Source organism: Leucopleurus acutus (assembly GCF_964270905.1).
Source record: "Leucopleurus acutus genome assembly, chromosome: 8".
Taxonomy (NCBI): domain Eukaryota; kingdom Metazoa; phylum Chordata; class Mammalia; order Artiodactyla; family Delphinidae; genus Leucopleurus; species Leucopleurus acutus.
In genome coordinates, this window is record NC_139151.1 from 108,620,474 (window position 1) to 108,645,756 (window position 25,283).

Genomic DNA, 25,283 nt, shown 5'->3' on the forward strand with positions numbered 1-25,283 from the left:
GGGCTTGGCTGGAACCGCCCGATCGCCTGGGAAGGTGGGAGCTGCGGGCGGACGCCGGGCCTGCACGTGATTCCCACTCCCACCTGCGCGGGGGCGGGGGGCGCCCCGCCTCATCCCCTCCGATGCTGGGCGACCTCAGTGTTTCAATCTCTGAGTGTCTGGAAGGTGAAACAGGTGTTTTGTTGTCTCAGGCGGTCCGCCGCTGGCCTGTTCATTTTACCCTGCTTCCCGCTCCCCCGCCCCATGCTGGGATTTTGTTTGAGGGATTCTAGACAGCCTGTGCCCACACCGTCTGGTGGCACCCGTCAGGGTGACGGACCTCAGGGGAATGTGTCCATTTTGTGCCCGTGTTTCGTTCCTTGCTTAGCTCTGAGCTCTGGGGAGGCCCACCTCTGGGCCCACCGCCATTGCCTGGCAGTGTTTGAGCACCTTTCTAAGGGGCCGCCAAGGGGAGGGTCTGCATTTTGCTGCTCGCTGACCTTGAGTGAAGTGTTTACTTCTCAGGGTCCTCATGAAAACAGCAACCCCACACGGAGCTTTCTTTCTACTTGGCCATTCTGCCATGATGGCCTGAGGCCTGGGACAGGGGCACTGCCAGGACCAGGGACTCTGCCTGTGGCCCCAGCAGAGGGGGTGGGGACCTCTCTGAGACACACAGGCCTTCTCCAAGGGGTGTCAGAATCTCGAGAGAGGATAGGGTGTGGCTGGTGGCAGTGCGGTCCCACAAACGCGAGGTGCCGTGTGCACCAGGGCTCGCCGGGGGCCCCCCTTTTTGAGCAGGCCTCCCATGTGCCGCGCCCTCCCTGTGCAGGCAGGAGCCTGGGTTAGCAGCCTTGGCCGGGCTCCGGGTGGAGAGTCCGGTGGGCGACAGATATGTCCTTTGTCCTTGATCTCTGGGCACATCTCCACAGAGACAGTGGTGTCCGTTTGGAAGCCTTGGGCTGGGACTTGGGTTATATCCCATGGCCTTGGACAGGGTGCAACTCACCCTCAGTGTTGGGTCAAGGGGTTTTCTTTATTTTATTTTAGTTTTTTAAAAGAGAAAGGTGAGTATATGATTCAATTTTTTAAAATTTTATTTATTTATTTTTGGCTGTGTTGGGTCTTCGTTTCTGTGCGTGGGCTTTCTCTAGTTGCGGTGAGCGGGGGCCACTCCTCACTGCGGTACGTGGGCCTCTCACTGTCGTGGTCTCTCCTGTTGTGGAACACAAGCTCCAGACGCATAGGCTCAGTAGTTGTGGCTCACAGGCCCAGTTGCTCCGCGGCATGTGGGATCCTCCCAGACCAGGGCTCGAACCCGTGTCCCCTGCATTGGCAGGCAGACTCTCAACCACTGCGCCACCAGGGAAGCCCCCAAGGGGTTTTCTGACTCCCTGGCATCGGAAGGTGGGGGATGAAGGGAGGGGTTATCCTGAGGTGCTGCCTGGGGTGGGGGGTTGGGCAGGGGCTGAGCTGTGCCGGGAGACTGTCTAGATGAGGCTAGCCAGCCTCGCAGGCAGGGCAGGGCCTGCCTCTGTGAATCTGCCTTAGCTGGGTGGGAAGCCCTGCCCACAGACGGGCACAGGAGGTGTGGGCATCAATTGGTAGCCGAGTGTGGGGGCCGTCAGGAAGGGGAGGGCCCAGGGGGCCCTTGACGGAAGGGGAGCCGGGGGCCACCTGCCAGTGTCCTGTGTGGCGCTTGGCCCTGATGCCTGAGTAGGCTGGGCTGGACTTGTGTGTGGAACCTACCCCCTGCCCAGGCCCACTGGAATGAGAGCTGAGGGTTCTGGAAAGGCAGAGACCCACGGGAACAGAGGTCGGAGAAAACAGCAGACAGAGGAGGAAGTTGGAAAGCTGGTGAGCGAGTGGAGCGCAGGCTTGAGGAAGCTGGAACCTGAGCGAGCTGGGAAGTTTCTCCTGAGGAGCCTCAGGATGGCTTCCGGATCTGTGGGACCTCGGAGCCTCCGAAGGAGCCGGTTGCAGGTCTGGAGGTGCGCAGGAGAAGCAGCTCGACACCCTGCTCCCTCCCACCTACCTTGAATCTGAGGGTTACTGTCCGGAGAGCACGAGTCCAGCACTGCACCAGGGCCGCCAGCATGCAGGTGAAGCCTTGAGGACATCCCGCAGCCACAGTGGTGAGCTTCCCCAGCCCAGTCTTGGACCCCAAGACCTGGCAACCGCAGTCCACTCTCCAGGTAGAAGAGTGCCTGGAGTCTGACCCGCCCAAGAGAAAAGACCTGCAGACGCTGACAGTGGGGGGGCCGACGGACAGCACCCGTGCTGCCTGCTATAGGGAGGCACACGGTCCCCCAGCGACATGCCCTGAGTGCCGCCCGCGCACTCAGAAATGTCAGGGAGCTCTTCAGTGCCACCTTTAAGCATGAGTGGGTGGCCAGGGCCACCAGGTGTTCTGTGGAACGTGTGAACAGGAACGGCAGAGACCAAGACCTAAAGAAAAAGAGGGAGCAGACTCTGAACAACCAAGTAAAATGGGGCTGTCGCTAGTTTCCTCAGAGACTCACAGACCATGGAGAGCCCCGGCAGAACTGACTGGCACAAAGAAGGAACACCCAGAGAACTGAAAAGAGCGCTTGCAGGTTAGAGGTGCGATAGCAAATTAAAAGCCTGATAAAGGGATAGGAGGTAAAATTTGGGTGTATTTCCCAGCAAGTAGAACAAAAAGTCAGGTATGGACACCGGGAGTGCAAGAGTAAAGACATTAGAGCATCAGTGCAGGGGGCTCTGCGGCCACAAGGGAATTCCAGAAAGAGCAGGAAACAGAAAGAGGGAATTTTAAGCAACTCAAAAATTTTCCAGAATCACAGGAAGTGAGTTCACCCCATGCCCCACACAGTGAATGCTCCCTGTTCCCACAGCAGGGGACACGGTTGTGACATTTCAGAGCACAAGGGATAAAGAAAGGATTTCAGAAGAGAGGAACAGAGAGGAACAAAACAGAACAAACCAGGAGTCCGAACAGAATTCCAGCCCGGAAACTAAAAAATAGTCTTCAAGAGACTGTCAGAAAAGGACTTGCAACATGGACTTAATTTCACATCAGCCAAACGGTTAATCCTGCGTGAGGATAGAATAAAACTTGCATGTAAATTCTGAAAAAAATAGTGCATCTCATCAGCCCCCTTTCAGGAAACTTCTGAGGAGACCCAGTGCTGAAGGGAGAGGAAGGGGGTCTTCAGCCTTGGGAGGGACAGCAGCCCTGCAGAGGGCTGGGGAGCTACCTGGTCAGAGCTGGTCACCTCCGGGGGTGCAGGGAGGGGCTGCAGCTGAAGAGCCCCGGCTGAGACTTTCATTCCGGGCTCCCTGTCAGGAAACCACTCAGAAAATACTGAGGGTGGTTCAGGTTACTAACGAGGCGTTGGATCCAATCGTATGTCTTGTTTGGGGCCTGTCCTTATACAGATCTCCCTCAACTTACTATGGGAATTACATCCTGACAAACCCATCCTAAATTGAAAATTTTGAAAGTTGAAAATGCATTCAATACACCTGACCTCCTCGCCTACCTTAAATGTGCTCAGAACACACAAATTAGCTTACAGTTGGGCCAAATCATCTCACACAAAGCCTGTCGTATAATAAAGTGTTGAATGTCTCGTGTAATTGATTGAATATTGTACTGAAAGTGAAAAACAGATGGTTGTGTAGGTCCAGAATGGTTGTGGGTCAGGTTCACCCTTGTGATTGCGGGCTGACTGGGGGCTGCACTGCTGCCCGGTCTCACTGCTGGGAAAAGGTCAAAATGCCAAATTCCAAGTACAGTTTCTACTGAACGTGTTTTCCCTTTGCACTGTCATCAAGTCAAAAAAATCACAACTCGAACCATAAGTCAGGGATGTCTGTATTCTTAATTTTCCCAATTAATAATCCCTGGCTTCAGTTTTTAGACACGCCACATTAAACCTAACTCCGTGTGGTCGGCGTGCCGTGCCTGGGGTGGCTGTCAGCTCGCAGACACGCGTGTCCACGTTGCTCCCCCAGCATCTTTCCGTCCTTCCTCATCCTACGTGCAGTGCTTACTTTTTAAAGACATTTTTTGGGAAAAGGCATGACCAGTGGAGGGAAGCTCACCCATAATCCTATATTTCATCATGAAGTGAGTTCTGATGACGTCGGTCACCTGGACCCTGGGCGCAGGCAACCACCTTTGTGAACACCTTTGTGTTCACCTGGCGGGCGCAGGTCACAGGCTGGACATCCTCTAGGCCTGTCTTGGTAGCGATCAGCCCCGCTCTTGTCTCCGAAGTTACGGGATTGCATTGGAAAAGCGTGTGTGTGTGCACGCCTGTGTGCGTGCACGCGCGTGCGTGTGTGAGTAATATGAGTGGTGTTGAGGTGTAATTTACGTTCCACGGTGTCCTCCGAGTTGAAGTGCGCCCCTCGATGAGGATGGATTCTCGTGGGCAGTGGCGTTCCCTTCGAGGCACTGCCTCCCCGTGCCCTCCTGCCGCTCCTCTGCTTTCTGGACCGGTTCTGCCTCTGCTCTGTGGTCACCGGCAGCCGTGCGGCAGCTCCTTCTCTCGATTGCAGGGCAGAGTCTGTTGTGTGGCGGCGCCAACTTGCAGTGGTGGGCGCTGCCATCTGCACCCCTGTCCCGCGAGCGCCTCTTCCCTGCGGCTCCTCTGGCCTGAGCGCTGCCCTCCTGCCAGCCGGGCCTCCCCTGGAGGAATCTGAGGTCTGGGCTGCAGCATATCTCGCTCTGGCTTTCCTCTGACTTTCTGACACTCCCACGTCGGATGCCTTCCCTCTAATTTAGAGAAGAAAACAGATCTCCAGTCGGAGGCGAATATGCCATGGGGACTGCTTGACTGCCGGCCGCCCTTTGACCTTGGTGAGCCGGGTGTCCAGAGGAAGAGTCTCCTCCTTCTCCTGTGTGACCGACTGCGTCCCGTTGTTTTTCCCATATAAAACCCCCAGGTCCAGGCCCTCACCAGGCCTGATGGCCGCAGTGGGAAGTGGACAACGCAGGACACCAGCCCGGCAGGGTGGCTGGAGCTCTTTGATGATCGTTGACCCTCATGGCCTTCTGAGTGCCGTGACCCAGGCGCGGCCAGGTTTGTAAGCGTGCCGTGAAGCTGCTCAGCTGGCTCAGCGCATCTTATGCTCATGTGGGGCGTGTGGACGTCTTCAGGTCTGCAGCTCTGACAGTCGCCGCGAGTTCTCCCCGGACCCCTGACGGGTGGCGTTCCTGGCGGTGGTGAGGGGACAGCTTGGGGCCCGCGGGTGGGGGGCTGTGGGCAGGAACTCATTCTCCGCCTCCACTGGGCTCCTAGCCTGACCTCTCTTGGGGTCCTTCCCTCTCTGGAAACTTCCTACAGCCCTTCCATGTGCAGTGGACCTCTTCCATCTCTCTCTGACGTTTTTCTCAGGAAAGGCTGTTTCTTGATTGGATTTTAGTGTTTTGGGTGGGGGGAGATTCCCAGTGTTGGTGCCGGAGTGCCTGCGGGGACAGGCCTGTGCGGGGACAGGCGCAGGCGTCTCCCTTCTGCGTGCACTCTGAGCCTCCTTCCTGTGGACTGAGCCTGAGCTAAATCTTGCCTCCGAGCCTTTTATACCAGCGGGGAGGGCGGGGCGACTTGGCAGGACCCACATCACCCTTTATCACCCTTTACTTAGGCGGCCTGGGCTCCGCGCCAGCTTGGCTTGTGAAGACTGGGCGGGGGGGGCAACAGTGTCCCAGTCCCTGGCCATGAGCTGGCCTCTCTGTGGGCGTGGAGCGCACTGGGGAGCGTTGCTCCTGGTGCCCCCAGGCCCTCTCTGGTCACCACCTGGCTCTGCGTCTGCTCGTCTGGCAGCCAGCGCTGCAGGGGTCAGATGTGGCTACTGTGCAGTCTGGGCGCCCCTGTGGTCGGTGGTGGCCAGGGGCCCAGCAGACCGACTAGGCTCCACCAGCCACTCCCACTGGGTGGCATTTGGCTGGACTTGAACCTGAAATGCCACCATGACGTGTGGCGCATTTCTCTGCCTTGTAACTTTGTGCTGCTCTCCTGGCCCTGAGCCCTGCAGGGGTGCAGCCTGCCTCCCCCCTTCCCTTTCCAGGCGCTCTTCCTGCCTGGCCTCCGCCCTGCTCCAGCATCTGGGCGTTTCCACGCTCACCCTGGCAGCCGGGCTCCAGGCCGGCGCTTGACCTCCACCCTGACCCCACAGGGTGCTGTGCAGGGGTGTTGGACAGGTGTGTGAGGGATGTAGGGTTAGCCCTGGAGGGCGATGGGCCGGAGCCCGGCCCCGTTCTCCCCCAGCGCCAGCAGACGTAGCCGCACTCAGGCTGGGAAGGGGCGAGCCCAGCAGGGGCTTTCTCACACCGGAGGGGAGAAGGTACAGCAGCCCTTTCTCCTCTCTGGTATGAGGCGTGGTGGCAGTTTCCTGGGAGCGGTGGTGGATTCGGGCCTTCTAACTGCAGCCGCTTCCTCTGCCGAGCAGGGCTGAGAGGGAGGCGGGGATCCGGCCCTTGCAAGTCGGACTCACCCACCTGCCTCCTGAGCAGCTGCCTGGGCTGTTTGTGACGAGCCGCCGAGGGCCCTGCGCTCTGCCGGGGCAGCTGAGCTTTAGCCAGGCATAGAAATAAGCTGCCTTCCCTTCCAGAGGTGCCTGTGCCCTCGGGGGAGGGGGCTGGTGTTAAGAGCAGAGGGTCTGGAGCAGGTGGCCTGCGTCAGATCTGGACTTTGCCTCGGCTGTGCCTCCGTTTCCGCCACTGCAGGATGGGGACGTCAGGGTTCAAGTGAGTGAACACTGGGAAGTCATCGGAGCCCTCGGGGAGGCCACAGGAATGGAGTTGGGGCACCGAGGCCCAGGAGTTGGGATTCCGGGAGGTCATTTCCTGGCTGTCGTTGCTGGTGCACATGCACGGGGCTCCGGGCCAGCGCGGTCTCGGGAAGCAGAGCGAGGCTCTTGCCACCCGCCTCGGGATGTAGCAGGTCCACTCGCGAGCAGGGGGAGGTGAGGAGATGGCCTCAGCCCGCTGTGGGAGGGGCTTCTCCTTCCTCCTCTGTCCCCTGGGTGGTGTGGGATGAAGACCTCTGTCCCTGCACCAGAGGGTGTCGCTGCAGAAACCCTTCCACTCCTGCCTCTCCCACCACTGCCGCGTGTGTCCTGAGTGCTCTTCCGTTGGTCCCAAGCTGGTTTCTTGGAGTGGAACTCTAGTTTTCCCCTCTGAGATCCAGCGTGGTTACCCCATGGAGTGGTGACCCCGTGGAGTGGCGACGCCATGGGGTAGCATTGGCTGCGACATTGGCAAGACGTCCCAGCACTTCTGACTGAAGTCACAGAAGCACCTTTTTCAGTCACTCCCCGGGACCTTTCCACTCATGAGAACAGTGACTTTACCCCAGCAGTTTTCCCATACTCCAGGGCACGAGCTGACTAGGCTCTTTGGGGCACCTGGATGTGGCCCCAGCGTGGGTGGGTGGCAGTGGGGGATGGGCTCAGGAGCCTGCGGGGGGGAGGGGCGGACACTGTCTGCAGGCCGGTGCGCTCCAGGTGCTGAGGAGAGAGACAGGGCAGGCCCGTGAGAAGATAGCCTCTGTGTGGCCGTTCCAGTCCCCTAAAACCTTTGCCTACTTTTTCATTTTTGAAAACATAGACGAAGCTATTTGTTACCGTGAAATGGATCAGTCCTACAAAAAGGAGTTGAGAAAGTGGTAGTCAGCCCGGTAAGTGCCGTCCAGTGTAGAAATAAGACATCCCAACACAGTTGTCTTCTTTTTCTTTCCTATGTTTCTAAAGTGAATCATTCATTGCAACATAACACATGCAGAGAAAGCACAACTCCGAGTGCACGTGTGTGCGCGGGTTTCAGGTTAGCGCACCACGCCCTGCCCATGTCACAGAACCGGCAAGGAGGCAGCACGCAGAGGCCCTGCGACCCTCCTGTCCTCGCCTGACATCTGGCACCTGGTTGCCCTTGGGTGTTCTGTGAATGGAATCCCGTGCCAGTGACCCTGGGGCGGTGGCTGCTTTCGCTCTCCGCAGGCCTGCGGGACTCGCTGCTGGTGCGCCAGCAGGAGTTCTGCTCTCTTGTTGGTGTGTTTGCCTCTGGTCAGCTTCTACGGAGGTGTAGTTTACATTCCACTGATCTAAAATGTAAGCTTTGTTGGATTTCAACAGAGGTGCGCAGCCTCTGACCACCCACAGGGACAGTATAGAGCATTGGACGTCTCCTCAACACACCCTTGGGTCTTGGCAACCACTGACCTGCCTCCTGCCTTCTGTTCTGGCTAAAATCCGTCTAGAGGGATCCCCGAGCGTCTGGCGTGTGGGGTCTGCCCCTTCTGAGCCTGCTGCTTTGAGGCTCACCCAGGTGCTTGTGTGTAGCTGCACTTTCTTCCTTTTGTGGCTGAGAATTGGGCTGTTTCACAAATAAGACAGTTGGCTCAGCCGGAGGCCATTTCCGCTGTTCCCCACGTGTTCGCAGATCATGAATTGCGCTGCTGTGGGCACTGACGGTGTCTTCGTGTGCCCGACGCCTTCGTCCTTGCTGCAGAAAGGAGAAGAGTTGCTGGGTGGCTGGGGAAGGGCATGTGTGGCTCTGGAAGACTTTCGCCCTGTCCTCTCCACCCCCTCCAGCGGCTCTGGTTTCTGCACGTCCCGCTCAGCCCTTGTTAGCCTCCGTGGTCGGACTTCGGCCGTCCTGGTGGGTGTGGGGTGTAGCTTCTCTGGGGAAATGTCTATTACAGTCTCTTGTCCATTTTTCAGTTGTTGCATTTTGAGAGCGCTTTGTCTGTTGGGGACAGAAGTCCTGTGTCAGTGTGTGATTTGCAGACCTCCTCTCCCAGGCTGTGGCTTGTCTTTCCATTTTCTTACTAGTGTCTCTTGGGGTACAAACATTGTTACTGTTGATGCTGTCCAGCTCCCCGTCACCTTCCGTGGACTGTGCCCTTGGCGACTTGCTCTGTTACGTGCAAGGACTGAGCGTTCGTTCCCGCTGCTTCCGAACAGAATTCCCAGTTTGGCACATGGCCCTTTCTGCGTGTCTGGGGCTGGCCTCCTGGAGGGGTCAGGGGCAGGCAGGCAGGGTGCCTGGGTGGACGTGAGCACCTGAGTCTGTGTCTACCTCCTTTACTGGAGCTCACGCGTGTAAAAGAGGTGCAACTGGGAGGGCGAGGAGAGACGCATTCTGACACCAGCCACATACCTGTGAAGGAGTGGGAGGGCCGTGGCCCCCGGTTGCATGAGCTTGTTCACGGTGCCGTCAGGGGCCGGCGGGGCAAGCCTGGGGTGGGGGGCAGGGGCACTGGGGGTGGCCAGGGGAGGAAGGGTGGGAAGAAAGGGCACCATTGCCCGGCAGCTGTACTCGCAACTCACACGTGTGCTCATAAACACGCACATACACTCACAACACAGACTTACCCACATAGATGCACATACCTCACACACATGCTTGTAAGTACACACATCCACTCACAGCACACACAACACACGCTCGCATAGACACACGCACAACTCACGCATTCATACCCATTCGCATGTACACACATGTATACACGACTCACACACATACAGATACACACACACCACTTTATTTTGTTTTTAAAAACGCTAGTTTTTCCCCCAGTTTTTTTTTAATAAATTTATTTATTCTATTTTTGGCTGAGTTGGGTCTTCGTTGCTGTGCGCGGGCTTCCTCTAGTTGCGGCGAGCGTAGGCTACTCTTGGTTGCGGTGCACGGGCTTCTCATTGCGGTGGCTTCTCTTGTTGCGGAGCACGGGCTCTAGGTGCGTAGGCTTCAGCAGTTGTGGCACACAGGCTTAGCTGCTCCGCGGCATGTGGGATTTCCTGGACCAGGGCTCGAACCCGTGTCCCCTGCGTTGGCAGGCAGATTCTTAACCACTGCGCCCCCAGGGACGTCCCCAGGGTACCTTTTGTCTCAGATATTTTAGTTTCCATATCTACAAGTTCAATTTAGATCTTCAAAAAAAAAAAACCACGTTTTTTTTTTTAAATCTCCTTATCACGTGTCCAGTGTTTCTCTTGTCTCTGGAACAGATGGGATACAGTCATGGTGATGTTTTAATACCACTGTCTTCTGACTGTGTCATTGAGCCATTTTGGGGTCCTTTTTGATAGACTGCTTTGATTCCTAGTAATGGATTGTTCTCCTCCTTTCCTGAGGTTGGATGCAAGGCCTTGGGGTCTTTGCCTTGTTCGGTGCTGGTTGTTTTTGTGTGTCTGTGTTCCTTGGACTCAGTTGGAAACGACTGAGTCTTTTCAGTTCTTGTGTTTGTTCTGTGTTGGTGGGATTATGGCGGTGTTTCATTTCAGGCTGGTTTTTCTCACCACTGACACAGGACCTCTGGAGGTCTCCACCTGGTGCCACTCTGGCTGGTGGGGAAGGAGCTCTTTTTGGGCCCATGCGAACCTTGAGGAGGGTCCTGCAGATCCTTCTGGGTGGCTTGTCCCTCCCGCAGCAGTTCCTTGTACATGTGCCCTGTCCCGAGCTCAGCCAGGGACCCCACGGGGCCCCTCAGCACGTCTGCCGAGTTCTCTCTGCAGCGCTTTCCGCTCAGTGTCCTGTCCCCCTGGGGCGCTGCCCCCTGACCTCTGGCTGTTTGGCCTCTCAGACTCCCCGCTGAGACGCCTCAGCTGGGATCCCTCGGGGCCCTCCTGGGTCCCCTTCCCACCATGCCGATCCATCCAGGTGGGAGCAGGCCACTGCAGCGTCCCCTCGCCGGTTCCCGTCTTGCAGGGATCACCGCGCTCTGTTGCCTGACGTCCAGTGTCTTGAAAACTGTCATACATTTGTCCAGTGTCCTGTTGTTTGAAGCAGGAGGTAAAAACCGGTCCTCATTACTCCCTCTCGACTGGGAGTAGACGTCCCAACTGGCAGTTTTAGGGCTTTCTGGTTTAAAAGGTGCACAGGCTACAACATGGATGAACCTTGGGGACATTATGCTCAGTGAAATAAGCCAGAAACAGGACAAATCCTGTCTGATTCCACTCACGTGAGGTCCCTAGAGGAGTCACATCCATAGAGACAGGAAGTAGACAGTAGACGGTGGGTGCCCAGGGTTGGGGGAGGGGAGGGGAGTGAGTATTTAATGGGGACAGAGTGTCCATTTGGGAGGATGGAGAAGTTCTGGAGGTGGATGGGGGTGATGGTCGCACAGCAGTGAATAATATACTTTATGCCCCTGAGCCGTGCACCTAAAAATGGTTGCAATAGTAAATTTTATGTCGTGTATTTTGCTACAATAAAAAGAGTATTTAGAAATGTTTGTTTTTTCAAGCAGCTGCCTTTGTGAAGCCCTCAGTCCCGCCGTCTTTTGGCTGTTGTCTCTTGGTTCTCTCACAGGAGCAGTGTTGAAATTAGCTGGAAACCCCTGCCGCTCCCCTTCCTCTTGCATCTTCTGAGTTACGTCGTGTCTGGTGCTCCTGTCATGCAGGGTTGGCTCTCCAGGTGGGATGTGCTTGGTGCTCACACCGCCCTCAGCAGGTGTCCTTAGAGTGTCGCGCGTGTCAGGTTCACCTGGAGAGCTTCTTCACCCACATCCCGGCTTTCTGCAGAGTTTCCGGTCAACTGGGCTGGTGAGCCTGAGAACTGGCATTTCCGACAGGCTCCCAGGTGATGCTGGTGATGCTGGCCCAGGGGCAGGTGGAGAAGCAGCCGTGTAACTGTGTGGAGGCCTCGTGGGCGCGGGAGCACGTGAGCTGCACGCCCCTCGCGGAGTGTCTGCCGCCTGCACAGCACTGTCGATGCTGGGGCAGGACGGGTCTTTGTGTGGGGCCTCCACCCACAAGACACCACCTCACTGGGAAACTGCAGACATTCTTACACATGCTTTTTCAGAACATAGAGGAGGAAATACTACCTAACTAATTCAGTGAGGCTAAAATAAGACAAGAACCTAACAAGAAAAGGACAATTGCAGAGCACTGTCCTCCATGAACACAGGTGTAAAACTCCCTAAGAAAGTATTAGCAAAGCGAATCCGGCAAAAATACATAAAAAGAATAACAGGTCATAACCCAGAGAGGGTGTTTTCTCAGAAGTCTAAGCTTAGTTGACCTTTGAAAATCAGTCAGTATAATTAACCACATTAACAGAATAAAGGAGAAAAAAATCTCAATTAGATGTAGAAACAGTGCATGACAAAATATTCACGTAAGCAATCAGCAAACCAGGAATAGAAGGGAATGTTCTCAAGTGGTAAAGGGCACCCGGAAAAAATCTAGGCTCATATCAGATGTTCAATTGAAAGACTAGACTGAACATCTTGCCCCGCGATCAGGAACCAGGCAAGGATGCTCTCTCTCACGACTTCTGTTCAGCACTGTGCTGATGGTCTTAGCTGTGCCATGAGGCAAAAAGAGAGAGAGAGAGAAGAAGAAAAAGAAATAAAAGGTATAAGTATTGGAAAGGAAGAGGTAGTTTGTTTGGGAAATAACAGGGTCATATATACTTATAAAATTATAGGAAACTGCAAAAAGTCTGCTAGAGCTAAAGAAAAAAGGTGAATTTAGCAACATCTCAGGATACGGGATACAAGCTGTTTGGGCTCACAGCTCCTGTAGCTGCCCTTCTCCAACCTGTGGCCCTCAGCTCAGTGGTTGGCCAAATCCCCTTCCATCTTCTGTTTCCCATGGCACTGCCTCGCTGTTTCTTCTAGTCTAGACTTCATTTCAGGAACTTTCATTTGTGGTTCTTACTTTGAGTTCTTTTGTCTCTCTTTTCAAATCTTTCTTTTTTTTTTTTTTTGCGGTACACGGGCCTCTCACCGTTGTGGCCTCTCCCGCTGCGGAGCACAGGCTCCAGACGCGCAGGCTCAGCGACCATGGCTCACGGGCCCAGCCGCTCCGCGGCATGTGGGATCCTCCCGGACCGGGGCACGAACCCGTGTCCCCTGCATCGGCAGGCGGCCTCTCAACCACTGCGCCACCAGGGAAGCCCTCAAATCTTTCTTTAAATCACTTTATTTCTGAGGTTTTCAAATTCCAGTTTATCGAGGTACAGTTTTCATCTGTTTTGTGTGTGTCTTTTTGGAGTGTTTTAGTTATTACTCTTCCTTATTCTTTACTATTTTCATTGGACTCAACCTTGTAGCTTTTCCCACTTGCTCTTAAGTGCACCACATTTTCCTGCACCTTAACTAGGGTTCTGGGCCCGATGGCTTTGCTGCCTTCACAGCACGGGAGCCTCTTCTTCTGTGGTTTCACAAAGCCTCTCAGAACCTCCAGGTTTATCACCATCAGTGGGGGAGGTCGGAATGATCCCCGGGGGTTGGATCAGAGATGGAGGCGTCAGGATGAACTCACGTCTAGCCTAATGTGGTTGCAGTGTACACGTGAGTGGGGATGTAAACATATAGATTGGCATGCACACCCGTCTCCTTGCTCTGTCAGCTGAGAGGGTCTAGGAAGGTGACATCCCAGCAGCAGTGGGATGACCAGGTCAGTTCTCGGTCTTTATTTTTATTTATTCATTTTATTTTTTATTTTTTTAAATTTATTTATTTTTGGCTGTGTTGGGTCTTCATTGCTGTGCATGGGCTTTCTGTAGTTGGGGCGAGCGGGGGCTACTCCTTGTTGCGTTGCAGTGGCTTCTCTTTGTTGCAGAGCACGGGCTCTAGGTACGCAGGCTTCTGTAGTTGTGGCACATGGGCTCAGTAGTTGTGGCTTGCGGGCTCTAGAGCGCAGGCTCAGTAGTTGTGGCGCACGGGCTTAGTTGCTCCGCGGCATGTGGGATCTTCCCAGACCAGGGCTCGAACCCGTGGTCCCTTGCATTGGCAGGCGGACTCTTAACCACTGCACCACCAGGGAAGTCCCAGGTCTCGGTCTTTAATTTTCTCCAATAGAGGGACCCAGGGCTTCTTGAAGAAGTGGCTGGTTGTGGGACTAGGGCAGAGAATATAACAAGATGAGCCTAGAGGCACCTTTTGCTCAGTTATTCCAACTGCCCGGAGGCTGTGTCCTCCCAACCCAGGGCCTCCAAGTCTCACTCGCTTACTGGGTGAGCGCGGTGCCTGGGTTCCTGCCCTGGTCCTCACGTGCAGCCGGGACTCTGTCGGCGTCCCCAGCTTTGCCCGGGCAGTTAGCCTGCCCCACTACACGTCAGGTAGTCCTCTCGGTGGCTTTGGAGTTGCCGCCGCACAGAGCTGGCCTGAGTCTGGACGGATGGTTGGCCGGGCCCTCTGTGGGACACAGCGTCGGGGACAGAAGCCTGGGCTGAGGCCGGGGTGCTGTGCTGCCGCTGGACGGGGCTTCTGGACAAGCGTGGCCGTGCTGCCCCCATCGGCAGCTGTCCGCATGGTCAGCCAGAGATGAGGGCTGCGGAGAGCGTCGTCCTCTTTCACACGTTTGCTTCTGCAGTCCCTGGTGGTCTCCTGTGTGTGGCCCAGCTGTAAAGGAGGCCTCGGCCACACAGCTTCTTGTGCCCCCTCGGGAGGCCTCTGGCTGTGTCCGTTGGGATCTCCACCGCCCACTGCCTACGGCAGCTCGGCTCCTGCTTGGGGCGTCCCGGCCTTGTCTTCCCAAGGCTGTGGATGCAGCCACCACACGCCCGCGTCTGCACTCTGCAGGTGCATGGTCAGCCGTTCCCTGCAGCCCAGCTGGGGCGCCCGCCCAGCCCCGCCTGCTCAGAGAGCTTTCCCGGCCACATCGGAAGGGCTCTCATGCCACGGCGGGGCCTCACTGATGGGTCCTCTCTGGGCTATGCCTGTCCCCTCGGCAGTGGCCTCGCCCCACGCTGCGCCCGCACGGCGCCACTTTGAAAAGGCGATTGAGACACTCCCTCGTGTAACCAGACTTGGCCGGCCTCCGCCTGTAAAAGGAGCAGCTGTTTGTCCCTGCCCGGCCAGAGCCCGTCTTCCTCCCCCGCTGTCCTCATTGGCTGGCGTGGCTGGCTCCGAGTCAGGGCGAGTCAGGGCTGCTCGGAGGGCAGGGCGGCGGGGAGCAGCGCCGGTGCCGGGGCTCCCACTTTCCCAGCCTGCTTCCGCGCTGCCCATCATGCTGGGAGACCACAGCAGTGTCCCCACAGACCGGGCTCTGCTCAGCCAGCCCCCGAAGACCGGGCTCAGCTGCAAGATGGTGCTTCAAGCAGTCGGCAAAGTGCTCAGGTGAACATGGCAGGGACGGCAGGGCTGTGTGACTGTCCCTAGTCCCTGCCCCAGGGCTCAGTCTCGGGAGGAGTGGCCGTAGTTGTCCTCTGGGTCAAGTTGCCGTGGTGTGCAGACCCCTCCGGTGGGACTGGGGGGCTGGTGGGCCCCGGGCAGTCACGGCCCCACCTGTGGATGCCTGGGAACCAGCTAGACATGGTCAGAACTGTGTTTGGAGTGAGGTTCTCCCTAGAGTCCTGCGCTTCCTGCTGTTTGGTGGGGGGGGGGGGCCTGAAAGGGAAGTGTTTGGCCCAGAGGGTCTGGGTAAGAACAGGGGGCGCCCATGACCGGTGTCCGTCTTTCTGATGAACCACGTCTCAGAGACCGCAGCAGACCTGCCTCGTGCCCTCCCGAGCCTGCTGGACAGAGCCTTTGCTGCCCCCGGCGTCTGGCCTCTGGTCCCCGGGCAGGATGACCAGTCTGTCCACCAGCGGCCTTATCTAGAGAACTGCCCTGGGCCTTGTCTGCTGTAGGGGCGTTACCAGAAAAGCAGGTTCTGACCTCTTTTCTCACCTCTTTTTCTGACCTGCTGCAGCAGAGCCTCCGGTGTCCCACACGAGAGGTTTGGAGAAACTCCAGCGCCACTTCTGTCTCAGGGTGGAAGTGTCTGTTTCAGGCATTCGGGAGAGCACTGGGGGGCCCTGCTCAGCCCAGCTGGGAGGGGAGGGGGCCCAGGGTAGGCTCCTGGCGGGGTCAGGAGCGCTGTCCCTCCTCACCCAGGATGTGTCACAGTTTAGACTGAAATCAGGTTTCCTTCAGTGTAATAATAATCTTGTATTTGCCTGTAATTTGGGTGGGTCCTAACTTTTAAGTGAAAGTATCTTTTGCTTTTCTAATCCTGTCTTTAATTGCAACCAAGCTAAGCAGGCCTCTGGGTCAGGGTCTGGGGTGAGGGCCAAGTGTGGCTGGTGGTGGGACCAGCAGTGAGCTCTATGACCTGTGTCTCCGGCTTCCTATGGTTTGCACCCTCCTCTCCCACAGGGGCCGCCCTCTGCCACCCAGGGAGGACTCACGGGGAGTCTGCCCTGCGATGTAAAGGTGTGGGGCAAGGTGGCAGTGCCCCCTCCAGGTCGTTGGTTCAGATCAGGAACGGTGACGTCCCCACAGCGAGTGGGGGCCGGTGCGTGCCTGTGTGCACATGGCATGGTGGGAGGGGCCCGGATGCCGAAACAGGCTCCACGGAGGACAGGAAGGCAGGGCCAGCCCTCTGAGCTGTCTGCGAGAAGGAGGCCAAGGCCGTCCCCCTGGGGGATCCGAGAAGACTTCCCAGTGAAGGTGGCGGTCCAGCCAGGTGTTAGAAGAAGAGCAGCTTATTAGCTCATGGGTAGGGGAGGATGCGGGCTCTGAGCAGCGTGGCCGCCTCGTGGCTGCGGTTCTGGACGGAGCAGTGCCCCGAGCACCTGGTGTGCATGGACGGTGGGTCTCGGGTGTCTGCAGCCCTCGCTCGTCTGCCCCGGTGGCTTCCCTCTCAACGGGCCTCTTATTTTGTAGGGGACGTGGTTTCCCTCTCAACGGGCCTCTTATTTTGTAGGGGACGCGCGGCTGTGAAAGTGCGCTTTGTTTGGGTGCTGACTGCCAGGCTGTTAAACGAGAGGTGACCTGCGTGTCTCTCTCCACAGCGTCTGCCTCGTGCAGCCCGTGGGGATTTGACAGGGGTTCTGTGGGGGTCTTCCCAGCCCTCAGCCTCTGAGTTTCTGCTCTGGGAAGGGGCTGGTCACCAGGGCCAGTTAGGACCGGTGAGAACATGGTCCAGGCGGCGGGGTGGGGTGGGGGGGTGTCTCTGAGTGTCAGAGTGCGGTTTTCCCAGTCCCACTGCATAGAACTTGGGGGCTTGGGAGGGTGGGCATCCCTGTTTGTGGGCTCCTCCTTTCTAAGACCACCTGTGGCACCGCCCAGTGTTCCATGGGGCCTTCCTGTGGGACCTTCCCGGCATCTGTGTTTTACTCTGAGTCCACATTCACACATCTGCAGGAGCCTCATAACCCCACTCCCCACCCCAGACCTTCGACCCCCTCTGTCCCGCAAGGCTGACTCCAGGCCGCCCCACCTCCAGGCTTGCCCACCCTCCTTCAGGCCTCCAGGCTCCCTTGACTTCCTGCAGGTGCCCCCTGCCGAATCTGCCCTGCATCCCCCTCCTGGTGAGAACCTTGGCCGCTCTGGCATCTGTGCCAGCATCTGGGGAGCACTGCGAGCCAGGCACTGGCTGGGGGGGCTGGGGGGGAGGACAGCAGTGTGGGCGGGGCCCTGAGGAGAGAGGGGAGCCTCCCCCACCTGCCCATCTCGTCCCCTGATCCAGCGCCACCTCACTGGCTGCAGCCAAGCCGGCTCTGCCTGGAGACCACCGGCCCCTTGCCCAGCACTAATGATGCCTGGAGGATTCATTTGTTTGTAAAACCCGGAAGCTGCTTGCTACGCAGGACCGTGCCGACCAAGGCGTCCTTGTGGTGGCCCCCAGGGGTGGCCGTGCCTGGGGTCTGGAGTCTGGGCCAGCCGAGTTGCCTTTGGATGGAGACAGTGAACTGAGCTCGAGGCGTGGGCCTTCGGCGTTCGGTGGCTTCCCTCGGCCGCCGCCCACCCCAGCACTCGGGGCTGTGTGCAGGCGGGGCCCGCGGTGCACCCACGTTCCTTGGGCTGGACCCCTCCCACACGCTCCAGCCGTCTCACCCGGTGGGCTGGGCTGCATGGCCGTCTGTGTCTGTGCCCAAGCCACACTGAGCCGAGGGGCCATCCCAGGGGACTGGGCGGAGTGACCTTGGGCGGGGTCGTGTAGACAGGAATGTGCCAGGCCAGGCACATTGGCGGAGGGACCCAGCTGGGTCCACGCCTCGGGTGTGGGGACTCTGCCTCCCCCCAACCCGCAGTAAAGGCCTCAGGAGCAGGGGAGGCTGAGGGGTGAGGCTGTGTGGGCGTCCACTGGGGAGACCGTCAGAAGGTGTTTCCTGCGGAGCCGCGGCCCCTCCCAGGTGTTTGGCGTCAGCCGGGTGGGACTCGGCCTCGGAGCCCACAGTAAGATGGGGGGGGTTCCTCCGCGTGTGCCCACAGCCATATTCTTTCTCCCAGGAGGGCGTGGCGGACCCTGGGTGGGCTGAGGCCTGGCGTCCACCCTCCTGCCCGCGGCCCAGGGGTTCCACAGTTGTCCCTCCACACCGAGGCCATGCCCAGCCTTCCCTTTTGCGGATTTGTGGGAGCCCCAGCTGGTAAGGGGGTGCCTGGGCCTAGGCTGGACAGGGCCCGTTTAGGAGCCTGGTGCCTGGGCGGAGAGTCCCGTCCTCTCTGCTGACACGGCCTCGGGGACCTAGGATGGGTGCTGCCGCTATGTCACACAGCAGCCTGTCCCACTTCCAAGGTCACCATGTGTCGTCTGAAACTCTGTGCTCTAAGGGGCCGAGCTTCTTGGCCAGGAGCCTTCACCTCTCTAGAAAGGACAGGACTTGGGGTGGTGGCACTCAGGTGTGGCAGGCCCTTCCACGTCCCCAGACTCGCCCCAGGCCGGCTTGTCACTCAGTCCTGCCACCACCTGGTCAATGGCCGTCGTCTCCTGGGGGAGGGTGTGAAGGAAGACTCGAGGACAGGGCAGAGAGGTCCGGGCCGGCCGACCTGGCAGGAGAGCCGTTCCCAGCCGTGCTGGGTCTGGGGGCCCCAGGCCAGCGCTGGGTGATGAGGCGGGGCCTGGGGACCCCGGGGCGCTCCTGCCTGTTGGTTGTAGGAGGGCAGGTGCGGACGGAGGAGTGAGGCGGGGCGAGGAGATGGAGGCCTCTGACCACACAGATCATGGCCCAGAGCCCCCTACGCCTGTCGCACGGAGCAGAAACCCAGGTCCTCCTGGGGCTGCCCCCCCCCCGCCCCTCTGAGAACCAAACACGGAGGGTGCCCTCAGCCGGAGGGGCTCTCGGTCTCCCTGGAAGGGACGTGTGGGCACGAGGACACCACACCCTCAGCACAATGGCACCCTGGAGCAGGCCTGTGCCCGAGGCCCCGTGACGCCCCTCCGTGACGGCCGCTTCCTGCTGCCGCTCTGCCCGTGGTCACTCATGTAAAGGCCACCCGGCCGCTGTTGCTGCCGTGTGTTCCCTGAGCGCGGGGCGAGGAGGTGGGTCTGGCAGTGGCTTCACAGCCCAGGCCCCCGCTCATCCCACCCTCACGTGTGGTGGCGGCAGCCTCTACACCCAGACACTGAGGCTCCGAGTGGGTGGCTGGCCCAGGCCAGGTGTGCACTGTGGCGGGAGACGGGCAGGTACACACTTGGAGCACAGGCGAGGGGGTCAGTTAAGCCTGGCCGGGCTTATAGCTGGGAATCTGCCCAGCGGATGGACACTCGGGGTGACCAGAGCAGAAGTTGGCTTGAGGTTGGAGGTGCATCCTGTGTGCTTGGGGCTGTGGACATGGGGGCCTTCCAAGCGAGTGCAGGCTTTCTGACGGGTGGCGCGTGGCTCAGCAGCACAGACCCAGGGTCAGGAAAGCACCCCACCCACCCATCTCCGGGGAGCCCAGGGCGCCCTCAGCCCTTCTGGGGCCCTGTCCCCCTCTGTGTACACCGGGAGCGGCTGCAGGGCCCCCACAGCCCGTGCTCACACTTGTCCCCAGTGAACAGCCCCACCTGCCCGCCGTGGGGACCCCCAGAGTGCCCCCTGCTTGTGGTTGTGTTTGTGCGGTGTTCACACCCGCGCTCCAGCTCCAGCCCACCCGGGCCCGTCCCCAGGACACTGTGGCCCCTGCCCAGCACTGGCCACTGCCGGCGCTGCACCCAGAGGCCAGGCACACGTTGCCTTTTAAGGCAAAGATCTGCTGTGAGAAGCTGAAGGGAAAACATCTCCCTGGCATTCAGGGAGCATTTTTCCTTCCTGTTTCTCTTAAATAAACCACTAGCAACTTTTCAAAACAGAAGGGAAAAAACGGCAAGGTCAGGAGCTGCAGACCTTTCATCCCGTGTGACACCCCCCGCGCCGCCAAATGTGGGCCTCAGCGGGGCTGGCGGGGGTGGGAGGGACACAGAGCCCTTGGGACAGAGGACGGCAGTGTCTAGTTTGCGCCCTGTGCGGGGCCGCAGTGTTTTCACCCAGGCGCCGGAGGCAGCGACGGGAGCGCCTCTCCTGCGGGCACTGGAGACCACGGGGGTATGAGCTGGTGGGACTCAGCCGCGAGCCCCAGCCCCCGGGCCCAGGTCCTCGGCCCGCCCACCCTGCCCTGCAAGGCAGCGTCCCTCCGGCCTGTGGCTGCCCCTTGGCGTGGGAGGCCGCACTGGGCTTTGTGCCGGCCCTCAGTCTCCCTCGATCATCCTCTGTCCCAGGTGGTCCCTCCTTGAGAGTCTACAGCCGGAAGTGGCCTCTTCTGGTCAGTGAGACTCAGGACGGTTTGACTGAGTTGCAGTTTGTTTTCTGGAAATTGTGGTGTCCGCCTCTAAAGATTTCAGTCATTCGAGTAAAAGAAGCAAGAGACTAATCCGCGCTCCTAGGGGCTTTTCCTTCAGTTTTTCAACCCACGCCGGCCCAAGAACCCAGTCTCAACCTCGAACCGTCGTGGGCCTACAGGTGCAGGAGAGAGCAGCCTTGCTCCACACTGGCTGACGTGGGGCGGCGGCGCCTGGACGGCAGCCCCTCGGCACACCCCTCACTTCGCCCAGCTCGGGCTCCAGCCTGTGGCAGACACGGTGGCTCGGGCTGGCGTCCCGGCCGCAGGCTCTGGGCCACTCTGTTGGGCAGTTTTCCTCCTTAGGGGATGCGCCATCTCCTTGGCCTGCCTGGGCCGCACACACCATGGCCCCGGCTCCGGCCTTGGGGGCAGCTGGCGGGAGGCTGGTTCTGGCCTTCTCCGCCGAGGTGGGGCTGAGGCTCCCTCAGCCCCAAAGAGCTTTGCTTCACGGGTTAGGTACTGACACTCGCTGTAGGAGAACAAAGACGTTGCAAAAATACGTATTCGTGCATGTAAAAATATCCATAACAGGCCCATCCTGTGCTCTATGACAGCATGTTTTTAATGGAAAAGAACTGTTTTCCTGACCAAGAAGGATTTAGTGAAAAGTGGCCATTTCATCAAATCTCTGTAACATCTGCTCACGCCTACTTCTGTCTCTGCCTGGAACCTGCACCGTGCACTACTTGGGAGAGAGCACAGGCCAGCCGGCAGGTGTCAGGCGGGTGAGCCATGAGCTCGCAATGACAGGAGGCCTCAGTGGGGTGGCCTGGGGCGTCGGCATACAGTGGGTGCTCGGTAAGGGCGGGCTGCTGGATCATCTGCGCAGCAGGACGCATGGTGGGACTGCACAGAGGCTCAGGGCCTGGCCGAGTGGTGCGCATCCCTGTGTCCCTGCAGCGGGACCCAAGGCCCAGGTGGGGGCCAAGAGGGGCTGCAGGGCCGCGGTGTCACGTGTGGCGGATGAGCCGGCTGGTGTGGCCACCACCCCACACCCTTCGATGGTCCCGGAGCTCCCTGCCCGCCCTGGGTTCCAGGTTTGGGCCCCTGACGGTGGCAAGGGAGGGCACGGGCGCAGGGCAGCTTCCTCCCACGCCTGGGCCCACAGGAGCAGAAGCACCCGAGGCGTCCCCCGGCATTGCTCGTCTCCCGGGCCGGCCCGCAGCCTCCACGCCTGCCTCTGCCGTGACCCCGCGCTCCCTTGTCTCTGCAGGAAGTCCAAAGCCAAGCCCAACGGGAAGAAGCCCGTCGCCGAGGAGAAGAAGGTGTACCTGGAGCCGGAGTACACCAAGTCCAGGATCACCGACTTCGGGTTCAAGGAGCTGGTGGTGCTGCCCCGGGAGATCGACCTCAACGAGTGGCTGGCCAGCAACAGTGCGTGGGGGCGGGCTGGCAGGGCCAGGAGGGCAGCCCCCCGTTTCCCGCAGGCCCCCCCGGAGCTGGTGCTCAGCACCGTCCCCCCAACCACCCGCGTCAGCTGGAAGCCGAGGCCCGGGGTGACCAGCCCTGCTGGGCACTCAGGGTCCCCTCAGATGCGGGGACTCAGTGCGGGTCCTGGTCGCACCGGGGGACAGGACACCAGGGCCAGGGGGGCACCGTGGGACAGGAGCATGGCTGCAAGGCCGGCAGTGCTGTGGTGGCGGGAAGGCCATGGCCTATGGGAAGGGTGGCGGACTCACCCCCGCCTGCCGGACAGGCTCAGGGTTCGTGGGATGCCCCATGCAGGGCAAGGCGCCAGCTCTCCTCCTGAGAGCGGTAGGCTTTGTGGCCATGAGCTGGTGCTGCCGCCTGCCTTAGCGGTGTCCCCGATCAGCTGGTGACCATAGAGCAGGGTGTGGTCAAGGGGCTGGGGTGGGAGGTTTGCTGCCCCACCCCTCGTGGAGGGGACTCTGTTTCAGTCCTCGGGCACCCTGCCCCGCTCAGCACCGTCTGGGCCGTGCCGCCCGCTCCCGAGGATGATGCTGCGCTGGGGCCTCAGTCTCTGGTCTGAGATAAGCACAGCCCCCACAGCAGGGGCCCGAGGAGAGGGGCTCTGGTCCCCCCCGGGCCTGCAGGACGCTGCAGATGCAGAGTGGCGCCCCGGTGTCGTTTTCACGCCCGGCCTTTCTCTTCCCTTCCAGCCACGACGTTCTTCCACCACGTCAACCTCCAGTACAGCACCATCTCAGAGTTCTGCACGGGGGAGGCGTGCCAGACGATGGCCGTGTGCAACACGTGAGTCACTGCCTGGTGCGGCCCTGTCCCGGGGGCTCGGGCAGGCTGTGGCCGTGCCCCCGGCCGCTGCACTCCGTCTTCTCAGACCCCACGCTCGCGGCCTCCGCTCGAGGTCTCCCAGTGGCTCAGTGCCTTCCTCAGCAGGGTCCTCGCCAGGCTGCACCTCCTGTCCTCACGGGCCCAGGGCCTGGCAGGGCGACGGGAAGCAGAGCCCTGCAGAGGTTGGGACCCCAGTGGTGTGGGTCCCTCCGGGGCACGGGTGCTGGGAGCCAGCCAGGGGCTGACAGGACGCGTTCCTGGGGGCAAGGACATTTCCCCAGGACGTGCCCTCTGGGCTTCCTGCGACAGCAGGGTGTGTTTCTCTGCTGTGGCTCCTGGCCCTACCGGCTGATGGCTCTAACCCAGAGCTCCTGCTCTGTGTGGAGGCCGGCCCTACCACACCCCACCCGCTGCTGGTCCGTGGAGCTGGTCCGTGGGGCTGGGACGCCGTGGCACCTTCCCGTGAGGTGGCGTCCTGCAGGCCTGGCGCAGGCTGTTCTCTTCTGGAAGCGCGTGCCATTCGTTTCCTCAGTAAGCAGGTATCCCTGAGGGGCTCCAGGGTACCCTACTGCCTCTGTGGCAGCTCTTGGAGGCCACATGGATAGGAGAGCCACCACATGGCCCTGAGCTTGCCACCGGCCCAAGTAGCAGAAGCCACAGAAGAGGCCACAGGCAAGAGGCCAGGTCTGCAGGGGCTCATCCCGGGCGGGGTGTGGCTCGGGGGCACAGAAGCTCCTTTCTGACGTCTCCTCTGCAGGCCAGGGGCTGATAGGAGCACATGTGAGCAGTGGGCCTCCACTAGTGGACACGTCAGTGCTGCCGTCCTGAGTTCACCCTGCCTGTAGGCTGCGGGCAGACCCAGCTCAGGCCCAGACATGTGGGCCCTCCTCTTGCTGAGAGCCCACCCAAAGCCTCAGCACAGGCAGAGGGTAGAGTTCCCCCTCCCTTCAGAGGGCACAAGTGCAGAAGACAGCTGCTCTTCACTCCTTACTCACCCAGCGAGACCCATTGATGGTATGCTCAGGTGTCACGTGTGTCCCCAGATAGCCACAGCCAGGCATGGCCCAGGGAGGATGGGGCAGTGCTGGGTGGGCAGTGCTGGGAGCAGGCTTGAGGTGAGCTTGGGCAGGAGAAGAGCATGGGACAGAGTGGCCTCTGCAGAGCAGACGTGGCCACAGCAGCTGGAAGTGGGCAGGGGCAGTGCTGCAGAGCCATGTGTGTGGCGTCCTGGGAGGACGTTTGCCAGCTGTGTGCCTGACCAGGCGGCATCACAGCTGGCCTGTGGGCTGGCGAGTGGGGAAGCCGGGGCCCCTCCGTGGCACCACTGCCCTCCCAGCATCGATGTGTTTGAGGAGAGGCTCCTTGAAAGAGCATAGGATTTGGTGTCAGGCAGATGTGTGTCTAGATGCTGGCTCTACCATGTAAAACTTGGAAACCTGGGGATTTGGAGAATTCTACTGTCCATTCTTCTCATCTGTAACCTACTTTGTAGGGTTTTTGTAGATTTATATGCATATAAATGCTTTCCTAGGAATCATTTGAGATCAAGGAATGGAAACACATGAATTAGTTTAATAGGAAAAGGGAGGCCTGTCAGGGTCCACAGAGCCACTTGCTCTCCCGGGACCATCCAGTCCACCCGGCGCCTGGAGTGGGGCTGAGGCCCGGGCCAGAGGCCCTTCTCCACCCTGCTGGTGCCTGAAGGACAGAAACCAAAGGGTAATGTTGGAGTCCCAAAAGAAGAGGAGAAAGGGCCATGCCGAAAACATATTTGAAGAAATATGGCTGAAAACTTACCAAGGTGGGTCAAGACACAAACCTGCAGATTCAGGAAGCTTAGTGAACTCCAAGCAGGATAAACCCAGTGAATCCACTGCAAACACATAATCAGACTGCTGAAGAGGTTCTACACCTTCAGAGCATCAGAGCCAGCAGCGCTGCCCCTGTGCGGATGTGGTGCCGGCGGCTGCGGCTCTCCTTCCCCCGCTGGGGGCCAGGAGGAGGCTCCAGAACACCGTTCAGGTGCGGAAAGGAAAGAGCGGCCCCCCGGGAGTCCACGTAATGCTCCTCAAGAATGAAGGTAAAATAGAGACGCTTCTCAGAGGAAGGGGGGCTAAGAGGGTTAACTCGCAGCCAGCAGAGCTGCGCAGGGAGCTCTTCACACAGGAAGGAAGTGGTGCTAGAAGGGAAGGCGGGACAGCAGGCTTTGGGGAGAGCAAGAGACGGGAGATGTGATGGGCCGCTCCACTCTCCTTCAGCTCTTTAAAGCGTGTCTGGTGGGTGAGCAAAACCCATCACCCTGTCTGATGGGTCTTCAGCATGTGTGGATGGAACACTGAGACAGCAGTAGTGTCCTGGGGCAGGCAGAGAGCCCTGTGTGCTGGTCGGCTCTGTGATTCCACTTGTGGGGGTGATTCTTGGCTCCAGGTACAGCATGGAAAGGTCATATGCGTTTTATAATCCTTCGAGCAGTCTCTTTAAAAGTTGCGCAAGTGGCGTAGTCAAAGTCACACTAGATAAATGAAAGGGGCACTAAGA

The 25,283-nt window shown here is 59.2% G+C and overlaps 1 protein-coding gene across 1 annotated transcript in view; it reads left to right on the forward strand.

Moving 5' to 3' along the window:
* Positions 1–25,283, forward strand: part of MOB2 (MOB kinase activator 2) — a 49,670-nt gene that overhangs the window by 17,936 nt on the left and 6,451 nt on the right. Inside the window, exons 2-3 of the mRNA XM_082845678.1 lie at positions 21,706–21,866; positions 22,613–22,706. Coding sequence (XP_082701804.1) covers positions 21,706–21,866; positions 22,613–22,706 — 255 coding nt within the window. The remainder of the gene's footprint in view (positions 1–21,705; positions 21,867–22,612; positions 22,707–25,283) is intronic.